General features: G+C 39.1%; 1 protein-coding gene across 5 annotated transcripts in view; it reads right to left on the reverse strand.

The window, feature by feature from the left end:
- The window catches only part of ATRX (ATRX chromatin remodeler), a 67,782-nt gene that overhangs the window by 19,895 nt on the left and 21,945 nt on the right, over nucleotides 1-25,942 (reverse strand). For 4 of the 5 annotated variants that reach the window (XM_041424395.1, XM_041424394.1, XM_041424393.1 and 1 more), the window contains 13 exons: nucleotides 24,927-24,994; nucleotides 21,039-24,028; nucleotides 18,438-18,516; nucleotides 12,310-12,440; nucleotides 11,599-11,811; nucleotides 9,875-9,968; nucleotides 9,252-9,360; nucleotides 8,447-8,626; nucleotides 7,932-8,073; nucleotides 7,430-7,539; nucleotides 5,451-5,597; nucleotides 5,076-5,253; nucleotides 201-338 (listed from right to left, as the gene is read on the reverse strand). In XM_041424395.1, the coding sequence (XP_041280329.1) occupies nucleotides 201-338; nucleotides 5,076-5,253; nucleotides 5,451-5,597; nucleotides 7,430-7,539; nucleotides 7,932-8,073; nucleotides 8,447-8,626; nucleotides 9,252-9,360; nucleotides 9,875-9,968; nucleotides 11,599-11,811; nucleotides 12,310-12,440; nucleotides 18,438-18,516; nucleotides 21,039-24,028; nucleotides 24,927-24,994 (4,579 nt within the window). The remainder of the gene's footprint in view (nucleotides 1-200; nucleotides 339-5,075; nucleotides 5,254-5,450; nucleotides 5,598-7,429; nucleotides 7,540-7,931; nucleotides 8,074-8,446; nucleotides 8,627-9,251; nucleotides 9,361-9,874; nucleotides 9,969-11,598; nucleotides 11,812-12,309; nucleotides 12,441-18,437; nucleotides 18,517-21,038; nucleotides 24,029-24,926; nucleotides 24,995-25,942) is intronic. The other variant, XM_041424392.1, reaches the window with a different exon arrangement.

Below are 25,942 nucleotides of genomic sequence, written 5' to 3' on the forward strand. Positions count from 1 at the left end.
AGGCACACTTGAGCGGTTCCAAATGCAAAGCACAGTGCTGGGATTAATACAAACAGAAAATAATTGTGCCACATCTAAATACAGAGAAACTTAGCAGGCAGCTGCACTGCTTCAAATCCTTTTCTTCATATCAAACTAAATATATCTTCTATGGCTGACAGGCAGGAGTGTACTGAAGGAAATAAAAGACAACTACTCACATTCTATAAGATTATTCTGCAGTGGTGTTCCTGTCAGAATTATTCTTCTCCTAGATTTAATAGAATTCATTGCCTTGGAGACAGCAGATGCTTCATTTTTCAATATGTGTCCTTCATCACACACCACAAAGTCGGGACCTAGAAAGAAACAATATTAAATCTCTCCACAATATTTCATTGCCACAAAGAACCTGACAGCCTAAAGCATCCAAAATTTGTTCTACACCAATGTTACTTTGGGGTTTTTTTTAACTTTTTTGTGTGTTTTATGGTGAGATTTTTTAGCACTGATTGGGTTCTCACTCAGCCTCTGCACAAGCATTCAGAGGAACCACTCTGGTAAAATCAAGGCTGCTGCTTGTAAAGTCTTCATGGCAAGGAATAAACTCGGCTTTGCAGCATATTCCTGATAAAATGGTCTATTCCTGCTGCTGGTTGTGCATGGCTGCACCTCCATCCATCCTGTCAAAACTCAGTAAAACTTCCTTCTCTCCAGCTTTAGGCTGCCATCTACTGACACTTGAGCAATCCCAAAACACACAAACACCAGGTAACCTGAAATTTTTCATTAAGGCAAGAATAACACTACGGGAACAGAGTGCAATCAGAAGTCTTAGAAAATATAAAACACAACCAGACTTGATCTGAATTACAGACAAGTGAATTGCCACCTTGCAGCTGAAAGTCACCTCAGGAATGTCCTCAGTTTTCTTCCAGGAGATAAAATATCAGTCTGGTTTAAGTGAGCTGCACAAGGAATGTCAAAACCACAACACATTCCCACAGTATGCAAAGCAACTCTAATAATAAGATAAATAATATCCAACTTGGCAGAACAGACTCACTCTTAATTGTTTTCAGACTTAGGGCAATTTCTGGAATTTCTTTCCTTGAAAATGAAGTAAAAGATATTCTAGGATCCAAGCAGTATCTCAGAATAAATGTTTTACCAGCTCTAAACCTGACCTCAGTTCCAGCACTCTCAACTCTGAGAGCAGCTCATGACAATTTGCTGCACTTTGGAGAAAAGCCACCAGTTGGGTTCAGCAATTCAGCACTAAAAAGGCCAATATTTGAGGAGCAAAGGAGGATTTGTCAGCAAGGACAGTTTAATCTTTTATAATTTACTGAGAATATTTTGTCTCAGACTAAATTCAAACTGCCTTCTAAAGAATAAAATTAATTCTAGGGCAGTGATCCACAGCAGAGAATTGATTACACCTCTGACTACACACACCCGTGCCAGTCACATTAATCATGCCATTTTAAGGTGATTTAAAAGTGATTTGAATCTTACATGTGAAGGGAAAGAAATCAAGAAGATATTTCTTTTCAAGCAAAAAACCCAAACAAAACAACCCCCAAACTTTTGAAACAAGTCTAGAAGACAATTATGAAAATCCACATACAGATTCCAGATGCACTCAGGCTTGTCCAAGCCAATGTATTTCTGAATTTCCCACCTGCCACAGAAACATTTCCCTATATTATTTAATAACTTTTGTACCTTCCCAGTTTTGACAGAATGAAAACCACTGAGTGGCTACAAACAAAGCCTTCCTTTAAGTAACCATCTCCAGCAGTGACAGATCCTTTCTCTAGTCCTCATTTCATTAAAAACTGAGATTCATTCACATGAAGTTAAAGAAATTCAGTTAAAAAACCACCTCAAAACCTGCTGTTTGGAGTAAGTGAATGACAGTAACAATGAGAAAAAACCCCATCTATCTCAGTACAATTATTCATGGTTTGTTTGGCAGCAATGCAGCACTGCTATCATGAACTAACATCTTGGCTACAGTTCAGCAGCAGGGATTTTCATCCATTTGGGGGGTTTTTCCCTTGCTCTTCCAAAACACAAATGCAAATCATTATGGACAGAACATTCCTCAAAATATGATAAAGGAATGTAAAGCTTAAAGGGACCTCAGGGGATCATTTAGATAATTTTCTCCATCTGAGATTAGGGTTATGAGAAAGGGGCAGACCTGACAGAAGTGGGGAAACTCCACAGCCTCTCTCTTGCTAAAACACTGTGCAGTAACACCCAATTTGCTACAAATCTGAATAAATTCTGCCCTTTCCTTTCTCCTGATCATGTCAAAACCAACTGACAACACTCCTTTCATTAACCAGCTCTTAAAAGGTGGAAAATTTGTCAGTTTAGTTGTTTTCTTTCCTAGGCTAAAAAGCTCTACTTATGCAATCTTTCCTCAAAGTCTTCATCTTCTCACCCTTCTTACTGTACCTGCACATGTTAATATATTGAAATACATAAAAGATAGATATATATATATATATATATACACACACAGTGTTCCTGCTCCTCTGAAGTCTACAAGAACTTTATACCACTGCCAGTTAAAGAGAAGTCTTCAAGTCAAACAGTACCAGAATTGTTGTTAGTAGCAACAAGTTTAAAAAAAAATAAAGTGACTGAAGTTCTTCAAGCAGAGCACAATAGTGATCAATAACAGCCCTTCAGCAGTGGTACAAGGCAGCCTGGAAACCCTGCATGTGTGTAAAATCCTGCCATTCTTCCACATAGCTGAGCTGGTTAATTAATGAAATCACTTCTCCACCCATAAACTTTGGCTAAACCTTCCCCCTCTGCTCGCCTTGACAGTGCAACACAAGCTTCTCCTGTACAGTATCCTACCCCAGCAGTATTCACCAGACACATTTCATTAAATCAGCACTCAAATCCCAAATTTGGAGCTTTTTGAATGGGAAGTGCTCCCAGAGGCCAAGGTTTCCCTATTTCCAGTCCCAGCAGAATAGCACATGGTTTTCTCTGCAACTGTCCGTGCTGAGCCACCAGAAGAGCAAGAAACAAATGAGAATCTTGCAATGCACACTTAGCCAATCCAAATGGCTCCAAAAATTAATGGCTAACAACACACTGACACTTCTGTCTCCCTGCAATTAGTTAAAATAGAGAAATGGATGAGGCAGCATGAAACGCCCTCAAGTTGTGCCAGGAGAGGTTCAGGCTGGACATTAGGAAAATTTCTTCACTGAAAGAGTGGTTAAGCATAGAAGGAACTGCCCAGGGAGGTGGTGGAGTCATCACCCCTAAAGTGTTCAAAAAATGAGCAGACATGGAAGCCCATGGCACAGTTTAGTGGGTATGGTGGGTCTGCACCCCACCTTGGAGGTCTTTTCCAACCTTGAAGTTTCCACGATGCTACAAAAATAATTAAGGAGTTAATTACAAGGCTGGCTTTCCCAATGGTCTGATTGCACTCTATCAACCAGTCCTAGAAGAGAAGAGAACAGGAGGCTCCATGCTCATGTGGAATTATCCAAAATCTCTAAGGGTCAATGTGCTGCAGCTTCCAACTGAATTGAAGTACACAAAGCCATGAGCAAAGCCCAAACACTGCTCTGCCCCAGCGTCTGAGGAGCTCTGGAATGAGAACAGGAGCACAGCAGGATGTAAAAACCATGGGATGGGACAGGGAAGGTTACACCAGCCACTGTCTCCTCCTAACATCCCACAGACCAGTATTTTTGGGCTTACACAAACATAAATCCATGAAGGGACAATGCTGCTGCAAAGACACATGGTAACAACCCTTATGTTTGTCCTCCCTTACATTTTCCACCAGGGAAAAAACCCCACAAAAATTAATTATTGTAGAACATTTTATTTCATCACTGCACCAGAACAAGGCGCACTAAATACAGAATTACTGTCCGGTCACCAGTACTTTGAGACAGCAATTCACAGCTTTTCTCCCTTAGCTTTCACTTCCTTGACAATATTCCCAATAAATGCAATATCCTGAGAAAATCAGGTACAAAAGAGCACTGACAGAACAGGGTTCACCCCTCTTTTTTGGCTTATTGTTGGAGTTTTTTTGTTCTTAATAACTACAGCTTTGGTAGGAGGAGTCAAAAATCCATTGGCAAGAAGTGCATTTCCTTCACTGCTTAAAAAATGTGTGGAATCAACACATTATATACCAACAAAAATAGTTAAAATAGTTCACCAGCTGATGCACTGGAGCTTCCCTGACTCCACACCCATTGTATGACAGTCCAGTCAGATAATTAAAAAGAAAAAGAAAACCCAGCTCCACTTACTCTGCCTTCCACACCTGCATTCTCAAGGAGAAATATCAACAGTACAGAAAAGTTATAAAAACTTTTAAAACCAGTTTTTAAGACATTCTGCATAACTCTAAATTGTTTTAGGATCAGTTGCCAGTTCAGAATTTGTAGGGAAATTTTGCTATTTTGGTGAACCTTCCTAATCCTAACACTTTTAGTCCTTTTTGGGGACCACTTGAGAAATCAGTTATATCAACTTGGAATACTTTCAAGTGCTTCCATACATGTTGACCTAAGTTTGCTAAGTTCAGCTCAGCTCAAACCAGACATCTGTTTCCCAAGACTGAAAAAATAATTAACTGCTTTATCTGTATTCCCTTAATTAGCACTTGATTAACACTTGTTTTTTTCACACTTCTAAGGTACATTGTCTACTATTTTCATGTGCAGTTGTCCCCTTAGTGGTAAATTTCCATCAAGGACAAAACAGCTTGTGATTGTAACAAATTAGCAGATTAAAACAGCCTTGGGTCCTCAACAAACCCCTCCAATCACTTTGCAAAGGAAGCAAAGCCAGCAAATAAAAACACTTAACAGGAGAAGTTTCTATAATGTATTCCTTGCATTTGATTTAACAGAAAAGACCATTACAGAAATCAATTTACAAAAGCAGATGGGGGAGATTCTGAACAAATTTCTGTAACTCAGCAAAAGCCACAAAGAAAATCTGACCAATCTTACCAACACTATTTATTTTCTTTGCTCATCTTCATAAACCTTGAAGCCCAAACTATACAAGCTGTATAAATTTTCGCTTACCTGGGTCGACTAAAGCTTTATTAAATATTTCTTTAAGTTTTCTACTCTTCACATTCCTGCCTTGTGCCAGGTTTCGATACATCTCGTAGCCAATGATCATCACGCCTCCCTCATCCTGCCAGTGCTGCAGCATGTAGCTCCTCTCCTGAGGCCTCTTCACAGTTGCCAGCTCATAGACCTTCCAAAGGGGAAAAAAACCCCTTTAATTCCTTTTAAAATATTCAATAGTGGTCTAATTTTTAATACTTCTCATGTATTAAGGCCAGGAGATTTTTCACGTAGTTAAAGCACATTTCTTAGTCTTTAAGTGGTGGAGCTTCTCAATTTTGCAAATCATCCCATTATTTCATTAAGAACTCTTTTTAAGCCTCTTACCTCTAGTTTCTCCTCGTCTTCTAAACCTTCTTGCCATTTTTCAAACTCATTCAGCCAGTTCAAGGCAGTGTTGAGTGGACACACAACCAGACCTGTCCGAAAGTCCAGTTTGTCACACAGCAAGACTGTGTGGAGAAAACTTACTACCTGCAAGAGAAAAAACAAGCAGAACACCAAATAAACACCTGAAAGAAAGATAAATGCTATCTATTCAATTATGTAATTGAATTACCAACAACAGCCTTGTTTAAATATACTTTTGGTTAAACAAATAGAATTTCTGGTTAAATTTTCATACAGGTGTATTTGGAGTTCATATACTCCTTACTCTGTGTTCCATGGCTGCACACATCCCTCACATACTGAGATACTCCTGAATTGCTGATACCTTTACATTTCATCAGCCATTTTCATAAATTAAACACTTCCATCAGGTCGTTTTTAAGCTTTCTCCCAACATTCATCCCAAACACAAAATAAATTCACAGTTAAGTTTCTTCAAAGTGAACTTCAGTCTTAAAGCAGTTTCTCACACTTTTTTTCAAAGTATTTCAAGCGAAATTCAGCAGAGCTCTGCAGCAGGCTATGGCAGTGTTTTCCAAGGATTCACCCTGCAGCCAGCCTGGCTGTGTGTTGAGGATGACAAAACCTCCTTCAGGCTGGGAAAAACCCAAAACCTTGTGGTGTCACTCAGTGCTTCTGCTGGGCTGCCTGTTTTGAGCAGCAGCGAACAAAACAGGACTGGAGGAGAGAGTCAGTGATGCCATGGCAGCTCCAGCTCTCCCACTGCACTTGGCTGTGCAACAGCATGAAGCTCTTTCTGCATCAAATCTTGGTATCTAGCAACTCTGATTTGAGAGAGGGATTGTAAACTGCATGGCTGTGCTTGGAACGCTGGGCAGCAAAGTGCTTTTAAAACGAAAGGATTTACTGGGGGTTCTGCGTAAGAGAAAACCACCCAGGAAGTCTCATGCCCACAGTCCTGGCCAGCAAGCCCCCAGTTCCCTGATTTCCCTGGTCTCTACTGACATCCTGCCCTGCAGTTGGCAAAGTCTGCCAGAACTCAGGGCTGGTTCAGCTCTTTCAGGAGCAAAACAACAAATGGCAAAAATCACAGAGCACAGCAGTGACTGGCAGATGGACACATGGGAAAAACAACCACCTCAGCTTCACACACCAGCCTTCAAAGTCATTTATACTGATATATGTTTCTAACTATGGCTTTCTTTGATTATCAAGAAGTTACAGCCAAAATTACTGCCACATCTGGATCACTATAAAAATACCTTCTGCTGTAGGTATTTCATCAAGACTATATGGTGTGTAAAGTGTAGGTGGAAAAAGCCCCCTACACAACAGTTCTGCAAAGCATTGCAAATCTCCACTAAAAGGTGTGATTAACTCCTCAAGAACCACACCAGCTAAGCTAGGATCAAGTCTGTAAAAATACACCTTTCAAAGGTGATTTTTGAAATGATCTGTAGAATTGTAGACTGTCAAAATACTGTGTCTGCCACCCCCACTTCCCTAAACAAAGCAAATTTTCAGATATGCTGGAGATAAAATCCTGCTGTGCACCAGCCCCAACCACAGCTCAGCCTGGGTTTGCCTGAACTGCTCATACCATGAGTGACCTCAGTTCTCTGATCATCCTCAGCTCTGTGCCACTCAAAAAACCCCCACAAACACACCAGCACCTGACTTTACACACTAGGTCTGGCATTAAAAATAAAAACCAACCAAATCTGATAAACTTGTACTTCAGCAACAACAAATTAATTTTAAAACAGTCAAGAAAATAAATCATTTCAGGGAAAAAAAATTAATGAAGACAGAAAAAACATAACCTGCTTAAGATTATTCCACAGAAAACCTTAGAAACAGGTTCCTGGAGCCTCTCTCCTGCCAGCTCTATTTATTTTCTTGTTCTGAGTTGCATGAGAACTACAAAGCACTTGGAAATAAATTTTGTTTCTTACCTGTAATGTTTTTCCCAGGCCCATACAGTGAGCAAGAATGCAGCCAGAGCCAGGAGATGTCTTGGTTTTTTTTACAGATTCACAGCAGCAATCCCACATGAACTGAACACCTGAAGAAGATGATTGAAAGTTTTCTGATTAAGTATTAATTTTATTCAAGTTCACCCAGTAAGAGACAGCTGTGATCAGTGAGATCATGATAACTCCTAGGAAAGCAGCTGTCAGGATAATTATTGATTCACTTCTGTCCAGTGGGGTGTATGTGGGATGATCTTTATCTTGAACTTGATTATATTCCCAGCTTCATTGAAGATGTGGCTACTGGGCTGGAATATATTCCTGTGAGGATGCAGACTGCCTCATCTTGAGGACAGGGAGATGAGAAGACACAATCTGGTTTTGCCAGTGAAGGAGTTTTTATTATTCTAATTCAGTCTGCATAAGGTACTGTGCCCCTGGAGGGAAAAAAAATTCTTTTTTTTCCTTTAAACTCTTTCCTTACCATCTACTTGGTGTGGTTTCAGTCTGGTCACTATACTCCTGTGAACCTGCACTAAGGGTTCTTTGGTTTCTTCATCTTCATCTAAAACCAGCTTGGTTGTGATGGGACATTTTAGAGGTGAGGCATCCTCAATCTCTATCACCTGCAGACAGAAACAGGGCATCAGAGGAATGTTCTCACAGGAGTAACACCCAGCACTTGAGACACTTCAGATTTACCAGAACTGGAAGTAATCATTTATTTACTGAAGAGAAACTTTTAATGCATCACAACTTACTTTGGCACTGAAGTGTAGGCAGCAGGGAGCTGAAACAACTTTCTAAGGTCACAGCAGTCAAATAAAACTTACCAAGGTCAACCTGCAGGAAACTGCAGACAAAACCTGGGGCTCATAAGACTCCATGTAAGTGGTTTTCAAAAATCACTGGTTGAATTACACTGAGGTTTAAATTTACCATCTTAAACATCATCAGGAATTCAACTGCACAGAAACTTACTCAGAAACCAGACCATACCTCTCTCAATTTCTCTCTCTCCCGTTCTCTCTCTGCTATACGTTTTCTTCTTTCTTCTTCTTCTTTAAGTGCATTTTGTGTTTCTGTTCTAAGCTTATCATCTTTAATAATTTTCCTGATCTTCTTCCTGCCTTTTCCAGGAGATTTTGAGTCATCATTGTCCTCATTCTCAGAGTTACTCTATTAGAAATTAAGTGAAATACACATTAGCAAGAAAACTATGGCAGAGATCATAAACCCCTTCTTTCTTAGACAAGCTCCCAGAAATTCTTACACACACAGGTGACGTTCAGGTAATAAGAAAAAATGCCTTTTTTAAAAGTCTGACAAAAGAAGTGCCACCTTAACTGTAATGTATTCTCAGATATTAAAGATAAGCCCAGCTGTGCAAAGGCAGTACTGAGGGCACTGTTATCATTTGATAAGAGCTACTTATTATTAATAAAGCACTGTTTTTCCTGTTATACTGGTGCTAAATCAGATCAGCCCCTACTTACACCACACACAAAAAGAAACCCCAACACTACCAAAGCCTTAATCTGCAATTTGTCTCATCTACATTAAGATTAAAAATTCCATTTGCTTCAGTATCATGCATTTTATCAAGATCCAGATAGGAAAAGTTTTAGTTCAAACATAATGTTTTACCTCCACAACGGTGGCTTTTTACAAATTTTAGCCTGAACTGACACTGAGAACAGCTTTAATTTTTTACTGTATTTTGTGCAGAGGTGTCTGAGATACCCTCAGCAGCTGGCAGTAGACAGGAACTCCCTGTTTATTACTCCAAGACATGACACAGCACCTTATTCTCATTTTCACTTGATGAATCCTCCTGAACCTTTATCCTCCTTCGTTTCTTTTTCTGTTTGTAGCTGCGCTGGTTTTCCTCTGCCTCAGCTTTTTTGGCAGATCTATTTAAAAAGCAAAAAGGCAATATTACTGATTAACCATAATAATCCTCTACCTCACTGAAAAACAATGGTCAAGGAGGAGTAGTAATTAATTAATAAGATATGACCTCCATTTGTGCAGTTAGGGCTGACTTCTAAATTCCTTCCTGCTCAGCCCACTGGATACACAGAGCAATGAGAAAACCCATCAGAATCTCAGAACTATAAAGCATTAGTTTTATACTGCAATCCACCAGTTGACAGTGATGTATTTGGCATTAAAATGTCCATTTTTTGTTGATTTTTTTTTGTACTGGCTCATCAAATTGTTGTGCATCCCCTACTGTGGTACAAATTCAAAACTCCCACATTTGCTGCAAAATAAATTAATATTCTGTAATTCCTACAGACAGACATCACAAAGGGTTTTAAGAACTGCTCCAAAGTGTTTTAATTTTTACCATCTCCCTGCACAAACTGTACTATTAAAACCCAAAACAAACACAGGGTAATCACAGCTCAGTTCTGTTCATACCTTGTCCTTGGCCTTTGGTCATCCTCAGACTCACTGACCTCCTCACTCACTGCAGACTCGTGGAACTCAGAGTCATTGGAGTCATCACTGCTCACTGGAAAAGACAGCAGCATTTATTTCATGGTGAGTTCACTGCAAAGCCAGCAGCTCCTCACTGCACAACAAACTGCTTCAGAGAACAAACACTGCCAGGGTTCATGTTAGACAACATGGGACCCACATTTATAAGATAAAATGGGCACAGATAAGAAAAGGTTAAAATTTAAAAGGTTAAATTTAAGCACTAGCTGAGTCCTGGTGTGTGGCTTATTGTGCCACAAGCCTTGAGGTCCTTAGGCATTTAAAGGTTAAAATTTAAAAGGTTAAAATTTAAGCACTAGCTGAGTCCTGTGGCTTATTGTGCCACAAGCCTTGAGGTCCTTAGGCATGAACATCTATGTTTATTTTAGGAGCAAATGGAAGAGAGCATTAAATGATGAAGAACCGTGAGGAACAATATGGAACTTCAGAAACCAAAGGTGATTTTTAGTTAAACAGAAGTTTTTGCTTCAAATGCTTTACATGTCATTTTATAACCATACTTCAAGAAAAGGGCTCTTATTTACACACAAAATAGAAATTGCATCACTACATTTGTGGCTTGGCATTTCTTCAGGTAGTGCAAGCTCAAAACTGCCTCAAAAAGCAATTAAAAATACACCTAAAAGAGCAGCTTTAGCAAGACTCTCCCAGCCACCTTGAGAGCTATCCCTGGCATTTTTAGGTATTGAAGACACCAGCGTGGTATTTAACACCTTGAATTTCAGCCTGACCTTGAACACAGTGGAAAGTTTAATTGTTTTATCAATGACAAGGCTTAAAACATGAGTTGTTCTACAAACATGGGGAGTGGTAACATTAATAACATAGGGCTAAAAAGGGCAAACTGAAATCAAATATATTGTTGTGTTTGAGGGCAGTCAACTTCAAAGGTTTGCACTGAAGAACCCTAACTAAGCTGCCTCTTACTTGCACAGTAATTCATAAGTAATTTACAATTATTCTTCCTGCATGAAATGCTGTAGGTAGAGTTTTAATCCTGTAAGGGAGGAAAAACATGAATATGCAAACAGATAAAAATGAGAGTTTTCATGGAGGAAAATGCTAAACAAACCACATTGCATCTTCTATTCTGTGGAAGACCACAAAAGCTGGCTGGCATTAGTGCAACACAGATCAGGGAAGCCCAGTGCACCTTTCCTGGCCAGGAAACACCCACAAGTTCTTTGTTCCTGCCTGCAACAACGAAGGGCCAGCCCAGGCTCATTTCACAGTGCCATCTGGTGCTCAGCTCCAGCCTGCTGCACTGCAATTCCAGCATGGACACACTCCTCAGGCACTACTGCCACTCCAAGAGAGAAATTACATCAAGAACAAGACTGATTTTCCCAAATTCAGACACCCTGGCCTTGCCTCTGCTGTTCAGAATGGATATTCTAAGGTTCCACAGGATTAATCTAATTCAGAGGATACAGCAAGTGGAGAGAGCTGCACTTGTATTTGACATTTCAAATAAAACTATTTATCAAACAAAGATAAGGGAATGCTAGATTTCATACACAAGGAAGTTTAGACAGGGATTTTAATATCACAAAGGTTAGGATCTCCATTCTGACAAGCTTTGTATTTATTTTACAGAAGCAGGCATTTTTTATGACCAAAAAAAAAAGACGTGGATTATGTACCTTTCCTTCTATTTCTGCGCTTCCCCCCTTCTTTTTTGTCTTTTGGTTTCACCACCTTCTTTTCTTCTCCAGACTCCCCATCACTCACAGTGAGCTTCTGCCTCAGCAGTCTGTGTCTGTATCTGGGCTTCTTGGATGTTTCTTCCTCCTCTGAATCTGACTCAGAATTAGGTTCTTCCTTTTCACACTTCTTGTCTTCCTTTTCCTTCTCTCCTGTCACACAAAAGAGTCAGTACCACATGCATACCAGTCACTTTCTTATCTTACAAGAATTAAAATCTGAATTAATTTAGGCTAAATCCAGTGCTTTTCCAGGGAATTACAAGCAACAACATACCAGTTTCCTCCACTGTTCAGTATTTCCCACTGCCTGAATGCTTGGAATGCCTGTTCCAATGGCTGCGTTAGCCAAATCTCTCCTGTGCACATGCAGGACTTACTGTTCTATATAGATAATAACCCCTCACAAACCCCTAGGACTTCTTAATTGCTTACAAAACCCAGAACTATAACAAAAAAATAAGATACAGAAGACTAAAACAGATGATACTCCTCATGACCACATACATTGGTCTCTATGTGGCAACTACATATCAAAATCAGTAATATTTTTGCTGAAAAACTTTAACAATCAGCATTTTCCAAAGTGACCCCTGAAATCATGATAGGTGCCACAGCACCACCTTTTCCCAGATGCTTTTTGGTGCTTACCATCATCTCCTGTGTTTTCAGTTTGCTTTGCAGGTTTCTTCTTTCCTTCCTCCGGCTGCTCATCTGAAGACGTATCCTCATCAGAGGAAAGATTGGCTTTGATTTCTTCTAAAAGCATTTTCTTGGCAATTCTTTGAAGTAAAACAGAAAACACTATTTATTCCATTGTTCAAGTAAATCTATGAATGACAAGTGTAATCCTACACCATTCAGAACTTCAAAAAAAGGGCTGAAAGCTGAACAAAAAAAAGACATGTGATTAGAAGTCATTGTGGCAAGACAGGACCTATCAGCAAAAATCTCAATTAATGTAACGTGTTGACTTGCTTTTAGAAAGCAGGTTTGTATAAAGCTTCTTAAAAAGAGAAGTCTCCTGCTTTACAGCAGACTTTAAATGGTTATAAAATGCACAGACTTAAAGAGATTTAATTTTATTCATGGTCTATCTGGATAACTAACTACAAGCACTTGCCTTCCAGCAGCTCTTGTAATAACCCTTCTGTGTTTACACCCAAAAAGTCTGACCAACACTACAGGACCTGAATTTCAGATAAAAATCATCATTTATTTCCTGCTCCACAAACTGTCCACTCAGCTTCCCATGGTTTCACTGCAGAAGTTTCCAGCTAATGCACAAGTGACTATGGAAAAATTATTTCTTTACAGGCATTTGCAACACAAAAATCTTCTGAGTCTATCCAAGGCAGGTATGCCAAAAAGGAAAATAGTGGACTTGAAGTTCCAGGGGAAAAAAAAATAAGCCAGGTCTTCCTCATATAAATATCAGGAATACTACAGTTTTAATTCATCCATTTAAAATGAAATATGTGTTTTCTAGGTGAAACCTCATCTGTCTTGCTTTTTGGGAGAATTAATGCATGCTGTGTGTACATAGTTCAGGATGGGGAAGTCTCACACCAATCAAAATAACAGCTCAAAAGCCATGGAACTGAACCACAATCCAGCCTCCACTTGGGAATAGCAAAGAAACAGGGATCTCTTAAGCCAAACTTCTTATAGAACAGAAAACTGAGTTGTTGCTTCCATGGAACACTATAAAATGGGCTTTTAACAATCAGTATTTAATTTTCTAGCCTGCAATGTGTCTCTAAAACATAACCATTTTTCAAAGGGACTCTTCCCAAGCTATCTTTCCTGACACTCCACAAAGTATTCTCTAATTTTTGAGCAATAGTGTAGTTTTTAAAAACACTCTCACACAAATTTATATTCAGTTATTATTAAAAGATGGAAGCAAAATAGTTTAATAAACATTTCAATTTGTTCAGTGAGTCAGACCATCCATCAGCATCCAAAACACTCCCTCCCCCTCACTCTTGAGAAGAAAAAGCTGATTAAAACTTTACCAAGCAGTACCCTTGGAGAACTTTAATTCCACATCTATCAAGAAATCACAGCATGAGCCCAAAGAAAACTTACTAAAGTCCACAGATAAGTAACATCCTCTTCCAAATGCTTTTTGCACTAGGTCCTCCCAGAGGATATTTGGAAAAGGGATGTAGGGTCTGGTTCTTTGCTGATTTTTTTTAAGACCCAGCACAGCATGTGTAACAGCAGCAGATATAAACAGCTCCTCATAAAGAAATTCAGACTATATTTCTTATAGTCTCTTAATGGTCAGAATTTTTTCTTCAAAATGAAACTGCTTGGAATGTCACAGGCTGGCTTCCCTTTAACAGCTTTTAACATAAATTATTAACCTTGACTCCTACTCCAGAAAATGCAGAGAACAGTGGTCTGGCTATTCTTCTTGTTTAATAAAAACCCAGAGTTTTGGAAGAGGAAAAATCGAAAAGATTTTTAAAAAAAATGGAAATTGAATCCTGGAAGTTCTGCCTTTGCCTTTTTTTGGCAAGTGCATTAGCAAAGTCAACACAGCTTGTGGATGGCAATACTTACCTCTACACAAGTCACCTAAAAAAGGCTGACTTTGGTTCTTAGCAAAACAAAACCTTCATTTTAAATTTTCTTTAATGAAGTATCTATTTTTTTAACAGCTATAGGAAACAGCAAATGCATCTAACACCTAAAAAGACCATGCACACAATCTACCATCCACAAAGAGACAATGCTCTCATTTTCCTATTAATGACCAGCATAACCAACAACCAGACTGGGTAAACTGATCAGTTTCTAATTGTTTATAATAATACTGATTAAGAAGTTATTGCTATGATAGAAAATAAGTCCTGTTTTTTATCTAGAATAAAGACTTCACCACTTGCAACCAAATTAAGATGAGACTGTTTGTTAGTGAGAAAATCTGCATTTTCTTCAATGCATTTACTGGTAAGAATTTAGGCCAAAAATTGAGATGTTATTAAAATGTTTAAAATTTAAAAGATACCCATTTTTAATTAACTACATATCTGATAGGAATGCTAAGTGTAAGCAACATTAGACCCAAAGAGATTAGGCCTTGTAACTGCATGTTGACAAACGACTGATGTAACAAATGGTTTACATGAATTATTATAAATTGAGTACGGGACTCTGGAAGCTCGGTTTAAATTAAACCACAATAGATGTTGACCAGGATAACACATCATATTTCTACTTATGATATAATCCATTTAAAGTCACCAGGTTTCTCAGCTAAGAAACTTCACATGGTACTTTAACATTTTAGTATTTGCATTAATAGCAGCAAGAAAAACAAGCTATGATGGTGTGAAAATTCCCTCACTCATATTCTTCCAGAGAAAACCATGGAAATCATAAGGGACTGTAATATTTACTCAGGTCAAGGACATAAAAGATTCTTGGCCATTCAGATGTAACAGTTGAGCACCAGCAATGGATTTAATTAAGAGGCACAGAGAGCCATATGACCTTCAGCACAGGGTTTCAGGCAGTAAAAAAATAAAGTAAAAAATAAAATAATATTTTAAAATCCCTCTATTTTACTCATTCCTGCACTGATCTGCTGTGACCTTGAGCATGTCATGTTGCCCCACTCCATCTTATCTGAACTTATGGTGACATTTGTATGAAGGGTACTCTCCCAGCACACATTTAGCCAGTGCCTCACAGAATGGGGCTGCAGCCTCAACCAGGACACACAAAACCAACTCTAGGATAAAATAATAGCACATATGCACAGTTTTGTATCAATGGGGATTTAAAGATATTTCCCATTTGTAAGAACAGCCCCAGCAGAACACATTTCTAAACAACGAATTGACTGCTATAGATTTTTAAGTCGTGCTAAAAGAAAAGAGTTTTCACAAGAGACAGACTGGAAATTACCCAGGGGTTGCTTGGTTACACTGCAGGACTACTTTAAAAGCTCCTTCAGACTTTGCAGCAGAGCTGGAACAGCAAGTGCAGCCTCTCATGGTGTGGAATTAAGCCCCCATGGTAATTTGCACCATTCTTGTTCAAGAATTTTACAGTGCCAATACAACGAGATTGTTCAAAATCTTGGTGAGATAATGCTACCACTCTCAAAATCTTTCTCCTTAAAAAGCCATGATTGTAAATTTTAGTTCAAGATTGTGATGTTTTATTACCAATTAGATTACATCAACTCACACTTAGTGTTCATAAATACCTACTAATTATATGTAGAAAGAAGGTTGCCCAAAACAAACCCTTGGGTGGGGGAGGATGGGGGGATGTGGCTAATAAAAGCCACCAGAATTCCAGCTAGAGCACTACTGGCTTAAATGGGCCTTCAGGATACTACTAGAAAATTCAGAACCCTTTAAAATATATTTTAAGACATTAACATTTGGATGAAATGTCATAAAAAAAATGAGTGAAAACTGCCAAACACCTTGTTCTAAATACTGTGCTGTCTTTGTTGGAAGAGGCTGATTTTCAAGCTGTCAGAGTTGGATTAAATTAAATGCTTGGACAAGAAAACGTTTTACAAAAATTTATTGTAACCATCAAATACTTAAAGGCATTCTGCATTTAATACACTATTAACTTCTTAATAAACAGAACTGCTGCAAACATATCAAACAGTACCATTTAAAAGATCAGAAGGATCAATAATAGTTACACAACAGAAGATGAAAGCATACAGCACTGTATAGCATAGTATGACCCACTTGGATATTGCATTTCGGCAAAAAGATGATTTCAAGGCTATTAATATTCATGTCATGCACATCTCCAGGTATGCAAATAACAGAACATCTAAACTAGAGACTTGCAAACAGGAGAGTTCCCACACTACAAACACCCAGCAGGTACTAGGTACCCTCTTTGGCCTGGAAGAAAATAGGCAACTTCTCTGAATCAGTAGGTAAACTACTTAAACACTTTGTGTTGAGTAAACAGAAGAACAAGTTTTTAACTCCTCAAAATTTGTTCCATCTTTTTACAGTTGATAGCTCTGATTTTGGTGCCAAGTACAACACATGATGAAGGTAAGTCAGACTGCATCACCAGTTAACATGTCTGAAGGTTGACAACACTGTTTATTGACAAAATACCTCTCCATCTCATAAATAGATGTTCAGAAGGTCCCCTAAATAAAAACTTAACAAAGAGGCAGCTTCAAAACAAAGTACAGAAACTGATTTTTAGAGCCCGAATTTATATTACTGTTTGTTATCAATTAGGTTCATTTATTTCCCAATATAGCTCTTAAACTAAATCATGACTGAGTTTTGTCAGAAATGTTTGAGCAGCAAAAACTGAACTTCTGACAAAAGTGTATTGGTTTAGTTATCAACCAGAAACTCACAACAACAATTAAAAAAAAAAAAAAAAAAAAAAAAAAAAAAAAAAAAAAAAAAGAAAAAAAAGAAAAAAAAAAGAATTAAAACAGGACTGAAATTAAAACATGATTTTAAAAAATCTTGTTATACCAAAGTTTACACGTTCTGCTTATGACCCTGTGCTGTCAAGTCCCTAAAAAGCATCTTTCTTTAAAGAGCCGGATAACTGGGTTAAATTTGATGTGAAAACACACAAGAACTAATTCAGCAGCAGCATTTTGATGCCAAACTGAGGTCTGTAAAGGATATAATACAGTATTTTTAAAATGTACTTCAGCCACATATCAAAACGTACAACTCTGTGAAACAAGGATTCCATATTCTAAACTAGTAAGGCTCAGAAGCAGAAAAAGACTCTACCAGCAACTGGTCCCACACATGCTACATGGCCAAAACAACAACAAAAAAATCAGTTTCTGAAACACTGTGTAAAAAATTGTTGAGCAGCTCTTCAGTCTAACTACAGTAACTTCCAAAAAGAACCTGTGGCTCGGAGTTGAGTGACACTTCATGTTGGGCATTTAGGAAATTAAGCTTTACATTTCTAGCCAGGCTCATTTTGATAGCTACAATGGTACTGGTAAAATATGACATGTCTTAGCTAACTGTATCTTACAGTGATTCTTTTTTATTAAATTCCAAACTGAGGCAATACATATAAGCCACAATTCTGAAAATATCTATGCAAAGACTTAAAATATGTAATTAGTCTCTTTGATACCAATTGAGCCTATGCACAGTGCTTGTAGAATCATGGCCTTAACTCACATTAGTCACTTCAGGTACTTATTAGTGGATTTAAACTCAGTTAAATTAACAGCTGAAAATATCTAATATGGTTTCCCCAACATTTGTGCTTTCTCTTTATTGAGAAAAGGCATTTCAATTAAAAAAGCATATTAAGCAACAGTAATAACCAAATTAATTCTGAAAATACTGTAGCACTGCATACTGCACAGATGCAAACGGTCCCCTTCTACTCCCCACAACTAGCTGAAAATCACATTTAGCAGCAGCAGCTTTTGAGCTGCCTGCAAGACCCCTGTCACCACCCTCCCACGTGCACCCGGAACCCCAGTGGGACAGCACTGCAGTGCTGTGGGAACACCCCCCGGCCAGGCGTGTCAGCTACCACTTCTAAACATTTGCTTTGCACACCTGGCTCTACCACTTCTAAACGTTTGCTTTGCATTCCTGGCTCTGGGCCTCTGTTTTCTGGCCCCGTGTTCACACTTGCAGGAGGCCCGTGAGCGAGTCTTTACCGGGCAGGCAGCCGTGCTTTTTACCACCTGCTTGCTCCTCCGTTGCGCCGGCTCACGCCCACACCTAGGCTGTGCTCTAATCGTTTTTAAGTCCTTACGGAGGGTATCATACCTATTCTCAGGGTCGTCATCATCATCATCTTCCTCCTCCTCCATTGGGATAGTCCTTGATAGAGCATCTCCCTCATCTCCTGAAAAAAAAAGCCCAATAGCAAACACTTAATGTGTGTAAATACAACAATAAACAATACTTGACAGCGCAACAAACAGCAAAACATATGAACTGCATCTCCATCAACAATCACCATTTTAAAACAGCTTGGTGATACCACTTTTCTACCTGTTACCTGTCTTGACAAATCAAAATAAATCTTGTTTCTTCAGTTTTGCTCACTACTACACACAACTTGCAACTCGTTCCTAATTACACACAGTGAATTTAGGATTTTACACCAAAACATAAGAGACTAAATACTCTATTCAGGAATCAGAAATAAGTTTCCTAAGAAGTTCTTTGCTCTGTCAGAAGCTCCACGAGTGAGTTTGTGCAAACTGAAAAAAAGGCACAACAAGCACAGGACAGAGCTGCATCCCAAGCCCGTGGGTTGCCCTGCTGCCAGGAGGGAAGTACCAGAGAACACCAACCCTTCCTATTTTTGCTTTCAACACTATGAGTGTGTGTAAAGAGTTTTATTTTGAGAATTCCACATGCTATCCTTACTGCAAATATCCAAACTCAGCTGCACTACATGGCACTGTCTCATGTACAAAGGACATCAAGGCCAACAGTATGGGACACGTGGCAGAGGAGGAACAGCACAGTGTGAATCCTGCCCTGGAGCTCCTCTGCACTCTCCTGGCTGGACTGAGAAATCTGGATTGCTTCTATCACATTCTCAGACCTCTCCTCTTGCTTTTCTCTCTTTTTTATCTTGCATGCAAGTCAGACAAATCTGCTAGGTAGTGAAATTAAGGGAAAGAACCCTTGCAATCCCAATGAGCTGAGATTCCCTCATTCATAATTTCTGTTTATTTTCTATCTGTGGGGACTGGAGGATTAGACTAAAACTAGCCTGCAAGGGGCACACTCCAAGGTGATCACAGAAAGTCCCTCATGTAGAGAAGTAAAAGTATCCTGTTGGTTAAACCAGATCCTAAGCCTCATTCTATGATCAATCTACAATACACAGCTTATTCAGACACAGATCAGACTGTTTTATTAATTCACCTATTAACCAAAAGCAAACTGCAGACAAAGGCCACATTCTTCTCCTCTGAAAATACACTAACATAGGCAGAATTTCACAGACTCAAATGATAACTAAAGCTGAAAGAGACATCTGGACATGCTCTACTCCAACATCAACTCTAACTCTACTCCAACTTTTGTCTCAAAGCAAAGCTAACTCCAAAGTCAGGTCAGTTACCTCAGGGTCTTGGCCAGACAAGTTTTGAGCATTTCCAAGGACAAAGATTCTGAAGTTCAAGAGGGCAACCAGTCACAAGCTTTGACCATGCTCAGTGGAAGAATACTCCAGTATCTGTATCAGTTTTCCTTGATAAATGCTGTATCCACTGCCTCTCATCCTTTGGGCACACATCATTTGGGCTCAGCCCCCCCATTTGGGCTCAGCCCCCCCAAAACTGCCCGTGAGATGATGTGCAGACAGAAATTCACACACCCCATTTTCAGCATTCTGTCTCCAATCTAAACCACACCACTTCTCTCTCTCCTGTCTAACTCTCCTGTCAATCATGCCACACCACAACCTTGTTCAGTTTGTACCCTGCTATCCATCTCTCCAATAATGATCCAATCTTTCCATTGTGACCTGCCAGTGAAACAGCTCCCAGTACTTCAGACACCTTCTGATAAATTAAAACCTTTCTCCTCTTGGGCCATTTTAATACAAGTCCATGAACTGTACATGAGCAACTCCATTTTTAAGGCATTTTTCACTGATGGTCCGGTGCTGCTGAAAACTGTCACTGAGTGCCATCAATTACCTGTCTACACGAGAGTTTTAATGGCTGTGGCAGTGACCATTGCGAAAAACCAACTCATTACTATGCAAACCATGAATTATCTGCAATCTCCCCCAGCAGTGACATCACTGGGGAAAACACTGATAAGGCAGCACTCGCAGAAAAGCCCTACAATCCCCAGTATTATCTGCACACAGACACAACATATGAAAACAATGGCAGATTTCTAAGTAGCTGGTCTAAGCCTACATGGCTCTTGAGAGGCATAAAAATAATTTATTTCATTTTTAAATGTATATTACAATGCCACAGGTCTCCAGCATCACATCCAGTGCACAGACAGGAGGTGATAAATGTGAGGTCACATTATCTACTCCTTCCAACCAGTTTCTGCTACATAGTCCCTGGGCAGGTGAGGCAAGGGCCAGGCTTTGGAAAGCTGGACTCCAAGGCTGTACCTGTTGTAAATACTGGCTGGAGTTTCCAAAGCACCTTCATTTACAATGACTTCATTTTTTTCCTCAAGGCACAAGCTGCACAAACTGAAATTGTGGAATCTCACAGCCACAGGATAGTTTGGCTGGAAGGGAACTTTACAACATGTGCTTCCGAATCCGTATCAGAAAACCCGCCAGGCTGCAAACACTTAAATGTATAATTACCAACTGATGAGGGTTTTTTGCTTCTAGATTATTAAATGTCACCCAAATGAACAACTTTTGCACACCTGATGACTGACAAAATCCTGCGTCAGCAGACAGCATCAAGCTTTCAGTCACGGGCCTGATCTTCTGCTCGTCGCTGCTTCCATCGCCTGTGGAATTCTGATCATCATTTTCCTCCTTATCAGACTGGGAAGAGGAAGTGACAACCACCTTCTTTTTTGCCACTTTCTTTTTTAAGTTGCTCTTTTTACTTTCTTTTACTGATCCTCTTTTAACCTTTTTCTTAGTGTCTTCGTAAGACTCCTCATCAGAAGAGGATGAGTCATTCTGTTCTTTCTTGGAAATCTTCTTTTTGTGGCTTATTTTCCTCTTTTCTTTCGTTTCAGTTCGTTTCTTACGCCGCACGGCATCATCATCAGAACTCTCCTCTTTTTGGGGAGATTTCTCAGTATCAGAGGATAAATCAATGTGTACTCTTTTAGCTACTCTCTCTCTCAATTTTCTCTTTTCTGTAAACACGGGTTCCTTTTTAATTTTGTCATTTTCAGAAGAATTGCTACTTCCTTTCTCTGGAGATGACTTATCAAGATCAGAAGAGGAATCATCTTGTTCTTTCTTGAAACCTTTCTTTTTCAATTTTTCAGATTTCTTTGCTTTGCTTTCTGATCCTTTTTTGTTCTTGAGTCTGTCTTTTGAAGATTCCAACTTGTGCTCTTTCTTTGCCGATTTCTCAGTACTCTCAGAAGAAGAATCATCCTGTGCCTTTTTCTTTTTCAAATCCTTCTTCTTAACTTCAGGACTCTCCTCTTTTTCCAGTGAAGACTTCTCAGCATCAGATGACTCATCACATTTTCCCTTTGCAGATTTTTCTTTTGAGTCTCTGCTTTTCTTGTCCTTAGCAGCTGACCTCTTACCTGTTTTTTTATCTTTAGAAGAGTGATTAATTTCCTTCTCTGGAGAAGACTTCTCACCATCATCATCGTCTTCTTCAGATTTACCTCTCTTCTTCTTCAGATTTACCTTTCTCTTACTGCTTACTTTTTTCCTCTGCTCTTCATCAGAGGAATCATAACTATCATCTTTTCTTGAGAATTTTTTCTTCGATTTCTTTGCAGCCTCAATTTTACTCAACATTTGTATCTCTTTTTCCAACTCAGAATCATAGTTTGAAGAATCAGAGTAGTTTTGTCGTTTCTTTTTAGCAGCAGCAGCATTTTTAGCTGATTTGCCTGTTTTAGCATCTAAATCTGAACCAGAACTGGAACTCTTCCTTTTTCGTTTCCCATTTTCATCCTTCACTGGTTGACTCTTTTGAAAATCTGAAGTCTTTTGATTCTTTGCTGGTGCTTCACTGTTGCTCTCACTGTCCGAGGAGCTGCGACTCATCATTCCTGCTTCTTTAAGGACAACTGGCACCTCATCAGAGTCCGAGCTGTGATCTAAGTCATATGGCTTTTTGGATTTGGAAAGTTTGTTGGGACTGGGACCATCAGCAGCACTGTCAGAAGTATTTCTTGTATCGTTTTTCCTCCTGGGTTGCTTGGATGCTTTCCCCTTCTGTTTTTCATTGCTCGTGTCATTGCTGTCCTCTTCTGAGTTGGATGTCAGGGGGCTGATGTCCGTGGGGCGCCTCAGAGGGGTGGTCTTGACACGGGGCGACCTCCGGAGATCCGAGTCCTCCATGGGCGCAGCGTCGTTCTCTGTGGAGAGCTCGCTGCCAGCACTGTGGTTTTGTTTTCCAGAATCAGAGTTTGCTGCCCCAGGTTGAGATGCATCAACGTCTTTAGAGTCATCAACATCTTTAGATGCATCAGCATCTTTAGATGCATCAACATCTTTAGATGCATCAACATCTTTAGATGCATCAACATCTTTACACTCCTTTTCTAGGCTGCTGTCTTGACCTTCACCTTTAACTGTGGACTCAGAAAGGGAAACAGGAGTCAATTTTACAATGAGCTCTTTTGTTCCTTTAGCCGACGATTTTAGCTTGGTACCACCTTTGGTATCTTTCACAGGAGTGTTCACTTTTGTATTTGAATTTGGAGTCTCATGATCTGCTGCTGCGTTCCCACTGTCCTGCTCATCTGACGGCATCTGAATCTCCATAGCAGATTCCAGAGTCTCAAATATATCTTCAGGAACGGATGAGGGGATGGACACGATATCCATGTCTAAAGCCTCTGTGCTATTGGGCTCATACTGTGGTTCTTCATTTCTGCCAGACTTCTTCTCCTCCCCAGGAGGTGCCTTGTTATCTGTCTGTTCCACTGAGGGAACACTTTGATCCATGGGCTCATTGTCAGGCCGCTCCGACACGACTTTTTTCCGTGTCTGTGTGGTGTCATCCTCTTTTAATGCCACATGTTCCTTTCCTTCATCTTTTTTCACCTCATTTTTTTCTGATCTAGCCTCTGGCTTTTTCTCTTTGGTATTTTTATCTTTGATTTTAACATTCAGTGCTTGAATCTCCAGGTTCAGGCCTTCTTCTAGTGACAGATGAGCTTTTTTCATGTCACTCAGCACAGATTTAAAAGCTTTCAGCTGGCACAGTTGCACAGTTGGGCTTATTTCTACATTTTCTGCAGCATTTTTCAAAAAGCTTACAAAGCTAGAATTCAGATTTGTTGTAGTTTCAATCAGTTTTTTTGTTTTCTTAAGCAAGTCTTTTGGCACCATTAGTGCTTTATAAGAATATGTTAGTGAACCTGAATATGAATTATCTAATTTTTTTTCTTCCCCATTACAGTTTGCATTATTTTTCTTTGGAGAAAACTTGACTGTGTGGTCATATATTTTACTTTTTTCATTTTCAACTTTCATCTTTTTTTTGTTTTGTTGAAGCAACTGTTCTAAATTTTCAAAGACACTATCACAAGCAGTGACCAAGTCCAACAAAGGCTCTGGATGGCAAACATAGCAGTGCCACTGGTTATTTTCATCCAGGATAGTCGAGAGCTCCTTTCGGCCCAGGTTGCGCAAAATGCACTTTTTACAGAAGGCGTTATGGCAAAAGTCACAGCAAATCAAATTTCCACCTTCAGCACACCACCTGCAATGAGATTGAGAAAGGTAAGAGTTTTGTCTCCACGTCAACAAGGCGATACATTATTAAGTTCACATATTTAAAAATTCAGGTGATGAACAGATATCCGTTACTTGAAACCGTTACTGAAAAGCTCACTGGAGAATTGCAAAGTCAGAAAATTCATGTTTTAAATTAACACCTCACAAAGCTGAAATGATCAGTAATTTTCCAACAGAATTTCAGCACTGATTTCTTAAAAGAGAAAAAATTAATTACATCTTTTTTTCCCTGTTTCTTCTGAAAATCTGTGATTTATTTGACAGCAAAATTAATAAGCTTCAGTCTTTCTAGCCTTAACTCATATATTACTACTGCAGTACACAAAGACTGAAAAGTGGTGGACAATAAGCTCAGGGAAACCACAGACTGCACAATTTTTACTGAATTACACATTTAGATATTTGACATAAGGACAGAAAAGCTCCCTGGTGTTTAAAAAGTGGGAAATGCATCTGGAGAACTGAGTTTCTCCAGCTCAAAGTTAAGAATGTCAGATTCTAGACCCATCTTTAAGGTTTTAGGAAGGTGGCATGTTATTTAACTAGCAATGTGATATATATTAAAGAGTTTGTTCTCACATTTCTTTTAAATTGTTTTCCTGTTCATTACTAAAACAAACAGTTAAAAAAATCCTGAGGTTCAGTATTTCTTGTTGACAAATAATTGTTGATTCAGCTCTTATGTACATGTCTTGTCAATACTGTCACAACAGCAAGAAAAAAGACCCCCAAATCAGTAGAGCTGTGGGTGTTACTTCAGTTTTTGTACATTTTCCCATTTTGCACACATTGCAGTTTTTGCACACACTGCAGTTTTTGTACACTTTCCCATTTTGCACACATTGCAGTTTTTGCACACTTACCTACACTGTTCATCCATCCCATCTGAATCACGACTGATGTCATCACTCATGTAATATTTGTAGCAAGTCTGTAAAGAAAGAGAGAGGACAAGGAACTCTTTATTAAATCTCAACTGGGCTTCAGCAGTTCATTAGATTTCAGTGTGCATTCGAAGCAAGCCAGCAAAAGCAGCAGCTGCAAGGTCTTCAGCATTCCAAGTCTTTTACATTTGTTTTAATCTAAAAAACATCCTTCATGGTCCCAAACCATGACTTATTTAGATGGCTCAAGGTTTGCTTGAAAATTAAAACAGGCTTTTGTTTGATGGCTGCATATTTGCGTATTTTAGAATATCAGTTGAATACTTCTCTCCAGTCTGAATCTTTCTTCCATCTATTTCCTAGGTAAATCAGCACCACATCCTCCCTGACACAATTAATCCCACATGAATTACAATTTTCAGTTGGATGCTCCATATGTTACCATGTCATGCCATAAGGCTTTAGATTAAAAAGTCTTCAGTATTTATCATGATGTTAACATTCAAGAATTTCATATCCAGGTGCAAACAAAGCACCTTCATTTGAAAATTTGGTAATAGTAATAAAAAAAATACAAATGACTCAGGTAGAAGTACTGAAGGCTTCAGCTGCTGAATTGCTGACACCAAATTTTGAAGGTTTGGTGTCGTTTTTTTTCCTGCTGTTACTGTTCTCCCAGACTTGTAGCTCTGCTTTGAACAGGCATTATTAATATAATTCAGAGTGCAGAAGAGGCTTCATCACCTGAATTGACAATCATGATGCCCCATTATCTGGAACAGACTTGTACATCTGTTCAACTAAACCATCCAAACAAGCAAAGTCAACAAAACCCCAGTAAAATCTGATGTTTAGACACTTGATGGAACATTCACAGTCAAAGGAAAACATTTTCTCAGGTCTGGGACTTTTACCTAAGTAGGAGAAAAATAACGGCAGAACTAGGCACAGAAATAAAGATGAGGGGCTTCCATTCCTCGCTCTCACATCACATA

Source organism: Onychostruthus taczanowskii, unplaced genomic scaffold (assembly GCF_017590055.1).
Source record: "Onychostruthus taczanowskii isolate IOZ18803 unplaced genomic scaffold, ASM1759005v1 scaffold81, whole genome shotgun sequence".
In the NCBI taxonomy this organism is placed as follows: Eukaryota; Metazoa; Chordata; class Aves; order Passeriformes; family Passeridae; genus Onychostruthus; species Onychostruthus taczanowskii.